General features: G+C 39.0%; 1 protein-coding gene across 7 annotated transcripts; it reads left to right on the top strand.

The window, feature by feature from the left end:
* The first annotated feature begins 2,296 nt into the window (after nucleotides 1–2,296).
* On the top strand, nucleotides 2,297–10,558 carry ehf (ets homologous factor). Of its 7 annotated transcripts, XM_031283401.2 has the most exons (10): nucleotides 2,363–2,560; nucleotides 3,006–3,061; nucleotides 4,826–4,940; nucleotides 5,421–5,678; nucleotides 6,942–6,986; nucleotides 7,069–7,113; nucleotides 7,211–7,270; nucleotides 7,458–7,496; nucleotides 7,610–7,805; nucleotides 10,267–10,558. In XM_031283401.2, the coding sequence occupies exons 3-10, from the start codon at nucleotides 4,865–4,867 to the stop codon at nucleotides 10,364–10,366; spliced, it is 819 nt and encodes a 272-aa protein (XP_031139261.1). In that variant the 5' UTR covers nucleotides 2,363–2,560; nucleotides 3,006–3,061; nucleotides 4,826–4,864; the 3' UTR covers nucleotides 10,367–10,558. The 7 variants fall into 7 exon arrangements, with proteins under 7 accessions (XP_031139264.1, XP_031139259.1, XP_031139265.1 ...); XM_031283404.2 differs by lacking the exon at nucleotides 3,006–3,061 and having other exon boundaries at nucleotides 2,297–2,560; nucleotides 7,072–7,113; XM_031283399.2 differs by lacking the exon at nucleotides 3,006–3,061 and having other exon boundaries at nucleotides 2,297–2,560.
* Nucleotides 10,559–11,857: the final 1,299 nt, after the last annotated feature.

The following is an 11,857-nucleotide window of genomic DNA, read 5'->3' as shown; positions in this document are numbered from 1 at the left end:
ATGCCAAATACTAGGCTCTCCTTGTGACATGGCAAAAAAAAGTGTGACAGAGAAAGAACAACAAAAGAAGTTGAGAAGCAGGCCAAACCATCTGCCATAGTGAGAAGTGTGTGATTTCACTTCACTGCGGATGGGCATATTAATCTTACAGCAATAAAATCTGGTCAGGCATTCACAGTGGGACGGCACCAAACGCACCCTAGGTCCCAAATTACACCCTGGAGGCAGTTGACCCTTTAAAAAGAGGATGGGAAACTGCTGCAAAAAATCCAGAAAATAGCACCTGTGTTGCAAATAGGCAGCAGACGGGCTGCAGGGAGGGCTTGAGGCGACTTATCGGTAACCCGTGCAGGTAGGACGGTGTCAGAGAGTCACAGGGAGATCAGGAGTGGGGGCAGCGATCTGGTGTGCATGGGGAAATGAGGGAAACTCTAAGGGATGATCATGCTAACACATAATTCCCTCATTACCTCTGAGGCTGAGTTGTGGGCAGGAGTCCAAGTCTCACACACACACACACACACACACACACACACAAACACACACACACACACACACACACACACACACACACACACACACACACACACTCAGAGCTTCCAAAGTGAGCTCAGTGTGAACTGTGGAGAGCACAGAACTAAGCCAGAATGTTGATCACAGGGATCTGTGGAATAAGGAAAGGCCATTATTGTCAGATGATTTCATATTAATATGTGGAAGTGATTTTTTATGGTTACTGTCTTCATAGGTCCATATTACAGTCTATAAGAGCATATTAATTAAGTGTATTTGTTCAGCATCACCTCTTGTTTCCCTCCTCACGACTCAAGTTCTGAGAGAAACCTGACATACTTTTTCAAAGACTTCTCCCGGCTTCAGCCTATTATACAGTTCAACCCTGCTCAAAGTCACTTCAATTATCAACATGATACTGTTAGTGCCTCTGGTCCCAAGAGGTATTGTAGTGGTACGAGGCTACAGATCAGATTTAGATCTCAGATCAAAGATGTTACAATTTGCCCAAACCCTAATTGGCGTCAAGCAAAAATAGAATGTTTGAACTCCCTCTCATCTTTGTCAGTATAGGGCATCAGTGGATATGAAGGGCGACAAAGTTCAGTAAAATTGCTTTTTTGACACATTTACTTCTGCATGGATACTGTTCATTTAATCTATCCGGTTTTGATTTGGAAAGACGTGCTCTGCATTGGACTGATGTAAACTGGAAAAAACAAAACAGGACAAACATGTTTTGAGGAATTTGAAGGGGAAAAAAGTTATCACCTTTTCATTCACATTCTCTTTCTTTATTAGTACAGCTGTGCAGCGTGCAATGGCTGATTTGAATAGAAACATGATTTTATCTTTTTGATTAACGGCATTGACTTACTGTAGCTTGATATAACATGTCCTCTGCAGTGTTATTTGACGTTCTCTTCAAAGACAGCACATCTTGTGAATGTCACGGAGGGAAATACACAATACCTGACAGGAAAATAGTTCATCATATATGAACACTGGTGAAAAATAACTATTTTTATTCTTTACTACTGTTATTGTTGTGTGATGCTCACTGGAATTTGTGGCACACATACCAAAGCTAATTGTCACCTGTCATTCTCCACTCAGACAACTGTGGATAACCGCACGTCGGTTGAAGCTATTTCAAGAGTCTATCAAAGTGATGTGATAGTGATGAGGTGAGGTCAGATAGCTCTAAGTGAGACTAAAATAAGATAATCCTAAATAGTAATCATCCCTCAAAGAGATGTAAAGTGCACATTTAATTAAGCTGAAAGAGGCCACTGTGTTAGAAGACAAATGAAAGGCATTTGTAAATGTGTAACCCGTATGAAGGAATTTCTCTTACAGTTTCTTCAGGCACAAAGACACTAATGTTTTTCCACTGTGCAGTTCCAGCGACTTTCAAAAAGAAAAAGGAACAAATTCTCTCAGGGCCGCTTACCTAAACTGTCAGCACCTCGTTCATCATGATGAAATAGGGAAAACAAATGTTGTGCAACATAATAACACAAGGGACATTTTCTCTGAAGGTTAAACACTATTTTAAGCAACTATATGAACAATGACTTTAAGCAATTTAACGTTCCCTCTATGGGCTATTGAGTGTGTTTGGATCCATGCCTGTGTATGTGTATGTGTATCCTGACAAGTGCATGCTTTTCTGCGTGAGTGAGTGTGTGTTTGCGAGAAAGTAAAGAGAACAGGGCCAATATAAAAGTATATAAGTTACCTGAGGTGTGTGTGGGTGTGCATTATGCAAAAACCTGCCTGGTATGAACCTGGGCAAGTAGCCAATTGGCCCAGGATAAGGAAGTTAGGAGGATAAAAAACCCATTGTGGTGGGGCAGTACCTAGTGTGTCTGCATGCTTTCATCTGCTTATTAAAAGATTTGGGAAGCAAAGGACTCACGTCGTCTCTCTGTAAACAATTTTCCTCTAGAGTATTGGAATCTTTAGAAATTAGTATTGATCTCTATTCAGCCGAGTTGCGAGTGGATCTACGTCAGGCCTAATCCGACCCCATTCTACTGCTGAGGTAAGCTGCCATATATTGTGCTTAGAAACCAGCAGTCCTTATTAAAATCGCAGAACACAGTTTGATCAAACTGAAGGCAGGTTTAATAAGCTTTGTGTGTTTTAATGCAATTTGATTCTAAAATTATTAGGATTGTTTTAAACATGCTTTCTTTAGCCTTTTAACCTGATCTATTCAGGGAGTCTGTGCAGGTGTGGAAATTCTGGAAAAAATATGGAGGAAAATTGCTTTTTTAATGTCCCAGTGGGTTTAAACCTCCAGCTATCTCACATGTATATTGTGTTGCAAGAGTGCAATCACACATCATGTACATGTACATCATCTCAAATGAAATATCAAATTCGGAAAAATAAAAAAAAAAATTAAAAAAAAAAAGGTTTTGTGTAATGCTATGTACATTATGCATTCACTTTAATATATTTCCCTGTACTCTCAATTTTTTCAGCACTCTGTCAGCGCTGCACATCCTCACTCTGTTTCAGCTGTTGGTGTCGCAGAAAGGTTGCATATTTAATGCCATGGCATCAACCTCAGTTTTAATTATAGATTACTTTCAAAAGCCATATTTACGGTAAAGGTAAAACAAAAAATAAAGCAAAAATGGAGAGAACTAAAACAGAAAATTGACAAGTCTAGTTAAGCCCAATGCTATCATAAGGCTACAATGACTGAAATGAAACAGTCTCACGTCATCACCATGGCGAATGCAGTGGAGTCATTTTTTTACTGTGGCTCAGCAAACAGGATACTGATAAACGTGACGTAATGTCTCTGTCTCTTTTCTTTAGCGCTGCTACATTACTGCTGCCTTGTAGATACAATACCTGCTTAGCAGTATAGACAGTGGTGAGAGTTAACACACAGCATAAGGTGTTTGAGCAGACTTGACAGATTGTCAACTGAGGAGGTGAGCTACCTTGGCATGATGGCATGTGTCACCTATCTCCTGGGGAAATCTCATTCAGGGATCTTGACTCAAGGTTGTTATAAAACTGATTTGTCAGATCTGTAAGTCGCTTCGGTCGCTTGTCTTTATGTCACATTTGTGTAAGGCTGGCAACACAGAATCTGCTGTTGAATTTTATGACAGGGCTTGGTATAAAGGTGTGACCAAGAGCTTCCACAGAACAGGTGAAGTTTGGGTCACTGTGTAAATAGTTAGATTCATTGGTAGCCATCTAAAACAGGTGTTGCCTATTCTGAGGACCTTTGACAGCTTGGTTACGATATGCCATTCAATAACATTTACAACGAAAATCACGTTTCTCATCTTAGACAGATAATTAATGTTCAGGTGTAAAACACATAAAATTCACTTCCCAAAGCCATGAAGCTTTGTTTAAATGTTGTAAAATGTTACCACTCAAAAGGCTTGTGGTAAAAACATAAATAAAACATAGGGAAACAAGACCCACAATGTAGACTATAATGTAGAATATCTATTCTGGCAGCTGTATTAATAACTAAACTAATAAGTAATGCAAATGTCCGAAACATTTAAAATCCATTACCATGTTACACATTAAAACTAATATTGGCAGTGAGCATTGTCAGTCATGACTCAGCTATTATGCATGTGCAACATTTCTCCATCTCCTGCTGGGCAAAACAGTGGAGCTGTTGAAATTTGGACAAGCTTTATTTACATGGATGCAAATATATTTGTGGTCAAGTCTGAGACATGCCTTTTATTTACCTCTATATGTATACAGCACTAACTGCCAATATGAGGTGTGAAAGGGAGTACAGCTGTTATTATGTAAAATCAGTGTTGAAAATATAATAACATCAGTAACTCAAACAGCAGCAGCATACGTTCCTGTTACTTTTGAGCGTTTGCTGAACTAAAGACACTACAAGCAGTCCAAAACAAATGTGATTGCAGAACTTTTACACTGTGTAACCAGCAAATAAGCCTCCATTAAAACATAAAACCCAACTTGCCCTTTCGTCTGTAATTTTGTAATGTCCAACCGACAGTTTACACAACCCATAAGCTGTGTGGACATATAATTCCTTTGTGTTACTGCTTTTTAGTGCACTTAAATGGTGAATTAAGCATAGCTGGATAAATAAATTGCATTTAATAAATCAACTTATTTAAACAGTTTCAATGTTGTAATTCTTAACATGTCAGGCCTGGTTGATTTGATCGGGCTTAGTGCTTACTGCAGTGACAAACACATTGCATTTCCTGTGGCTGCTTCACAATAAAAGCCAACCCGTGTTTCGTCTTCTAAGTAAATTACTCATCTCCTGCCTTAGCCCCTGGGCCATGGTACATCAGAGTGCAGCAGCTACAATATGAGCGTAACTCCATCCACCACCCTAGACAGCCAGCTGACCACTACCTGGGGCACTACGAACTCCTACCCTGATGGTGAGGCTTATGACACACACTAACACACTCTTAATGAAGCCCATACTGTACAATGTGTGCACTCCTCACAGACGTAAATCAGTTAATTAAATTGCCTGAATAAAATCCTTGAATGAAAAATGTGCTGATTTGTTCTGCTGAAGGATTCTGATTGCTCTCTGTTCAACAATCCAGTCTCACTGGTTATGAAACTGCAATGCGAAATGAGAATCATTCAACAATTAGCAACTGGTGTATTGCTGGTGAGCCCAGAGCTCTGAAACACAAGGTCTGAATTAGATATTCCCGACTGAGAAGTAGCTCAACAGCTCTTTAAACTGCTCTGCAGATTAATTATCGGCAAATACCTTCAGTAGAGGAATTGATGTTTCCTTCATCAGCTGCATATTTACATAGAACAAAATGAATTCACTGATGTAGACTAATGCAGTTATTTTTTTAAGAATGTTTTCATGCACAACCTTTGATGTCTGTCTCCAGTTCCAATGGTGATGTCTGGTTACACAAGTCGCCTGTGGCCTTGTGACTCCCAGCCTCAGTTCTGGAGTAAGTACCAGGTGTGGGAGTGGCTGCAGCAGGTCATGGACATGCACCAGATGGATGTCTCCAGCATTCCCTTCCAAAACTTTGATATGGACGGCCATCAACTCTGCAGCCTGAGCTACCAGGACTTCCTCCGAGCTGCCGGCAGCGTGGGACCCATTCTATTCCACAGCATCACAGAGCTCAAATGGAGCGGTGCGTCTAAAAAGGGGGGCTGAAGGGGGAAAAAGGAAGATGATTAGTCCCAATGAAAGAGAAGCTGGGTGATTTGAGTTGGGTCTTGCTGAGGAGGGATTACAGAGTCGGTCAGGGGTCGCACTGTGTGGTGCTGTAGAGGGGGTGAGAGATTGCTTAAAGCAAGGGAGATGATGGATTTGTTTTTTGCTCTTGCTCGAGTGGGTCTCCTAACAAAGCACAGAGGGGGTGTGAAGTTGAAAAACAAGCTGGCTCATCCACAGTTTTTTTTTAATTAGAGTTTGAAGCATATTGTAAAGAAACTTTAGATTTAGATTTATTGTCCCAGAGAGGATATTTCTTTCCACAGTCAGTACACATAGCAACACATAGCAACATATAGATACACACATAGCCACATACAAATATAGTCTAAAACTCCTGCTGAAACAAGCTCTTCTCCTTTTGAGAGTCCTGGATCTCCTGCCAGATGTAAGTAATGTGAAGTGTTGATTGAGGGGGGGATCAGTGTAATTTGCTATTGTAAGTGCTATAGGCCTGTGACTGCTCGGAGATTTAAATCTGAGAGACTGGCTTAGAGGAAATTAAAGAAATGAAAAGATTCTTGCGTGACATTTTGTGGTAAATGACATCAGCAGCACATCATAGTTTATCTAACATCTAAGGTTAATGTTAATCGACAACAGTAATGGCAGGAGACCAGGCAAAACAGGTTTAACCTCCAGGTTGCAGAGAAATTCCAGGTGAACCAAACTAGAGCACAATGCTGCTATTGTTGCTGAAAGCTGTTAGAAACCAGCTCAGTTGCTCGAGACAAGGTGTTACAGTTTTATACATCAAATATCATTGTCAAACTGTGTGTGATACCTGGGTATAATTACCACAAAAAACATGAGGCCGTAGTAATGTGTAACACTGTGGGAATTGTATCTCAGCGGTTTTCAAAATTTCTATGTTCCTTCTTGAAATGTGGCTACTTCTCTGTTTCTCTACCTGTTTTTATTATGAAAAACAGGTCGTTTTTCAACTAATCTTTCACTCCTTTTACCATCTGCTATTAAGAAAGTAACACATGCTTTGGCTCTGTTTGCGCTAAAAATACATAACCATCCTGTTTTGGGCTGTAAAAGTTAAAGTATTTGCATATGTTGTTAAGCAACGCAATATATTTTCTACTAAATCTGATGAATACACGACACTGACTAATTGAATTCCCTGATTTGTGCTAATAATTCACTTCCTTATTCCTTCTCACCTTCACAGGGCAGTACCATGTGGAAATAGGGCAACTGGAACTAAAACCAGAATGTAAGAGTCCCTCAAACAAGTTGTTAGTCAAGAAACAGTCTACATTTGTTCAGATAAATCTTACTTAACTTTTTCTTTATAGTAGACTTCTCTTGTCCATTTCCAGACGTCAGCTATCCACCTGGAGGTACTGCATTATTTCTACTAATGCTTCATTTGAAATGGATTATGTAACAAATAAAGTGAAAGTTCATGATGTTCTTTTTTTTCCTCTGTTAACTTAGAAATCTACGATCCCTTGAATCACCCCCTCACCCCTGCCTCCCCCAACCCTTCCAGTCCTGGTGAGGAATTCACTATATATATATATATATATATATATATATATATATATATATATACACACACACATACATACACACATATACACATATACATCACATGTTTAATAAAAAACACAAAATAAGTAGGCCTATTACAAATGGAAAAAAATAATGAAAGGATTCATCAATGATTTGATTTCTTTCTCAGATATCAAAAGGTCTTTCAGTTGTCAGGTCAAAAAACACAGTAAGTAATATCCACACATCTTTACAATTTCTTATCCGTTTTTTCCGAGGAATATATATTGTATGCTATTGTATGTTTGTTCCTACCATTCAACCTACTTTCATTCCCCACAGACCCAAGGGGGACCCACTTATGGGAGTTCATCAGGGACATTCTGCTGAACCCAGAGCGAAACCCAGGGCTAATCAAGTGGGAGGATCGGACAGAGGGGGTTTTCCGCTTCCTCAAGTCAGAGGCAGTGGCACAGTTATGGGGAAAGAAGAAGAACAACAGCAGCATGACCTATGAGAAACTAAGCCGAGCAATGAGGTACACCTGCAGCTATCACACAGTACATATGTCGCGGTTAAAACTGAATTGAACCCAAATGCAGACCATAACACTGAGCCAGAGAAGGTTTAACAGGTTTATTATAAAGTTAGATTGTTCAGGTCTCCAACAATAGGGGAAGAGCAGGTCCAGGTCTACAGAGTGGGAAACAGTTCCAGAGTTCTGAGCAGGAGTGGTACCGTACTGTCCGAGTGTCCGTGGTGAATCCAAATGACGTCCAGTAGTGGAAAGCAGGATGATGGTGGCAGGAGTGAAGCGGAGGCAGGAGTCGGGTTCCGAATAGCTGTAGCACAGGAGAAGATATAAATTGAACAGGCCAAAAACACGAAAGGCAAACAAGCAGGTTTGAGTCAGCAGCGAGACTAACGTGGAAATCTTGGCTATGATCTAACGATGAGTGGCAAGGTTGACCGGGTATTTAAGGCTGAGGTGATTATGGTGAATGAGCTGCAGCTGGAACCCTGACTCCCGCACACCAGACTTCACTCCTGCAATAAAGAACAGACAGAGGGGAGGGGAAGAGCAGAGAGAGAGCTACCTAGCAGCAGTAGGCCTAACAACATATAGTTACACAAACACAAAAGCAGACAGTAAGTTATCAGTCACTGGATGAAAAAGTGCTGCAGATACCAATTTGGATTTTCCTAAAGGTATTCATTTGAGTTGAGATCTGATTACTAAGACAGTCATGACATTTAGCTCTCATTGATTTCAATGCACTGTATTCAGTAGAGACCGTGGCCTCTAAATGTTATCATGTAGTTTTTCTTCACTAACTTTTCCCTCTGAGGGAGTGAAACTTGTCTGCAGAAATAAAGTTCCTGCACTTCCAGTACAGTAAAATACATGCACACAAGGGGTTTCTTTAGTTTGGCAACATCTTTTCAAAATCTGTGATAAGCAAGAAATTTCACACTGCATTGTTCGTAATCCAGTTTACTGAAGAAGCTCATAATGCACTTGCAACTGAAACAGTAACAACTAAGGCACCATTAAGAGTTATACATAAACCCTGTGAACTTTTTTAAACATATTTCCTATCCCTGATTACCTACAGGAGAATGGGCCCCTTTTTTAACTGCTACATTTTATCACTTTTCTCGGAAAAGCCTTCTCCTCAGAACGTATTCTTTGCTCCTGCTATAGTCCCAGTTTTACATTTAAATGAACTAATCTAATTATCCTAATTTTATTGTAGTGCAAACCACTCAGAACTACAAATGTGCCCACAGGTATTGTCACTGTGACCACAAAGATGATTTTCTATTTACTGTGGTGCAGCAGAAGGATTTGCAGCTTGATAGCATCACCAAACAGATTGGTGCTCTCTGTTAGGAATAACAAAAGCATAGGAATAGCAACCAAACTAACTTTGTTTCCTTTTTGCATTCATGTGATTGAACTCGGAGGAAATGTAAAACATATTTTGAAAGAAAAGATATTTGCCAAACAACAGATAAACTCTTCTGACAAAGTTATCTATCATCCATTTCACGACACTGGATGAAAACAAAAATCTAAATTAAGCCAGGAGTAATTGACAGCTCTCTATTTATAATTGCACATAGTAACCTGAGAAAAGCAGGAACTATAATCCAATATGCTTGCTTTAAAAAAAAACATAATAATTAAAGCATTTAGATTACTCATACTGAAAGAAACACTCAAATGATGTATGTTGTTGTGTTGGAATAGAAAAACAATATTACACATGATGACAAGAGTGAAAAAATGAGGTGAAACTATTTTTTTCCACAAATCCAATGAAAAGAACAAAACCTTCGTTCTTCTCTAAATACTTTCTGACTTCAGCCGCCTGTCTGCGGCTCTCAGTCCATTGGTTCCTACTGAAGACACAAATCATTAACAAATAGGTAAAAAATGTATACTTTAATTTTTTTATAGGCTAAGAAACTGACTGTTTGTTACTCAAACCAGAGGAAATTGTTTATTTGTTAGGGACTATTTGTTAGGGACTATTTTTACCGAGGATTTGGTGGGATTGACTCAAAATAGACTCAATATTGGTTGAAATTAAGGAACATTTCACTGAGCAACGGAGTAGCTCATTGATGTGTTTTTTTATACTTTACTGTATTAAGCAACAATGGAGCTCTATGGCACGAGTCACGATTCATTTGTGGTTTCGATCTTTTCATTGGATTTGTTAATCATCAAATGTAGAATATCACCAGACTTATCCTTCAAAGATAAAAACACTTCTGTTCATATGGCACAATAAATAGTTGTAATTCATCTGATTCAGATGTATTACACGTAAGAGAAAATACCCACAAGTAATTCAGTAATATACTGTATACATTACAAAGTATTACACTGCATTATTGTAGAGTTTTTACGATTTCAAACACGTTTTAGATGATCTGTGATGAATTAATTTCGAATACGTCTGATAATGTTCCTCTGTCCTCTGTTACAGATATTACTACAAAAGAGAAATCCTCGAACGAGTAGACGGACGCAGACTGGTTTACAAGTTTGGAAGGAACGCAAGAGGATGGAGGGAGTCAGACAAGTGACAATTTCATTAATTTATTTTCTGTTTTGTCTTTGATGTTATATGCAAATGTGATGTTTTACTGTAGTTTTTTTTTATTAAGTGTGTTTGATAAAGATATGTTTGAATTGTTTACACTATGTTAATATGTTTTGCACTAAGATGTTCTTTACTGTGCCTTATTAAAATATGTTTGTATTGTACCAGCATGTCAGCAGTCAAATCCCAAACGTGTGTTTTTCTCTAAAGTCCCAAAGGAGCACATGTCAATAGCAGTCAAAACACAAACAGATGTATGTTTTCACACTCATACTGTAAAGTGTCCTTTGGGAAGGAGGCTTGATCACTGCAGAAAAGAACTAAATTAAATAATAATACAACAACATTCCATAAGCGCAGTGCAACAATGAAGTACAACAACACATAAACAAGTACTGACATAACAGAATGGTTTGACTTATTTGTTTTCATATTCATATTTTGCATGTGAAATTTGTTGTTTGATACAAATAAAGTCATTTTTCAGGATTGCATGTGCACAATTTGGGTGTCATTGTTTACATCAAGAAGAGGTGAATTCCTGTGACTTTTAACTGTTAACTGTCAAAGAAATATTATTCTGATCAGTCATATCAATCCGAATTTTGAGTTCAACCGACCACCCAAATTGCATCTATTCTTGCCCATACTTTATCAACATTGTCTAGATCTAGATCCATAGCTGTAAGCTTGGTTCCCACTGAATCTGCTATTGTACAAACTTGACTTCAGAGTTAGAGATAGTGCAGGTCATTTCTGTTTTATCACAGTGTGAAATGTCACAGTTAATTGTTCGCCAGCGCGTGCCATGCTGGTTCCTGCAGGAGGCAGACAAATGACTGGGCCCTCGATGGCAAACAAGATAAAAGCAGAGTCAATATAAGGCTCAATTCTTTGGCCTGTGTTCACAAGCAAATTAGGTCTAATCTTCACTTTGATTCATCTGGCTTTTTGTAACCCTACTTTTCATAGCGTGGCATTGATTGACACTTTTTATCTTTCCTGATGGCTTTAAAATGTGCCCACTGCACCACTGCGGCATCCCCTTTCAGTGTTGTCGCTCTGCTCTCACACATATCAGTGTCACTAACCGACACTGTCATGATGCGAGCTGCAGGAAATTACACCTCATGTTAGTTCCGAAACACTGACATCAATCTTCTGATGTCAGGCCTGATGGAATCTCTTAACGATTAACAGCAGGAAACCGTCTCTGATTAGAAGACCTTTGTTTTCCATTGACGATCTGATGAAATAAAGAAAATTCCGAACAGAGAGATGATATAACCAGTGACTGCTCCTGATTGGATTGTGACAATAGCTACTGATTGCCATATGATTATATTACTGTTCATGAAACAAGCAAGCAATGCAATTCAAATTGTGAAGTGCATATCTATTATGTTCCATTGATTCTGTGTACAAATCCCACTTTGCAGTTCCCTGGAGCAGCACTTATAATGGCCCATATTGT

The sequence above is a fragment of the Sander lucioperca genome, chromosome 7 (genome assembly GCF_008315115.2).
Source record: "Sander lucioperca isolate FBNREF2018 chromosome 7, SLUC_FBN_1.2, whole genome shotgun sequence".
NCBI classification, from domain to species: Eukaryota; Metazoa; Chordata; class Actinopteri; order Perciformes; family Percidae; genus Sander; species Sander lucioperca.
This window is presented reverse-complemented; position numbering and strand designations above follow the sequence as displayed.

Coding starts and splice junctions, on each gene's coding strand:
- ehf (XM_031283399.2), top strand. CDS start 4,865: ATGAGCGTAACTCCATCCACCACCCTAGACAGCCAGCTGACCACTACC. Junction 4,941..5,420: donor TACGAACTCCTACCCTGATG/GTGAGGCTTATG, acceptor GTCTGTCTCCAG/TTCCAATGGTGATGTCTGGT. Junction 7,114..7,210: donor CGTCAGCTATCCACCTGGAG/GTACTGCATTAT, acceptor CTGTTAACTTAG/AAATCTACGATCCCTTGAAT.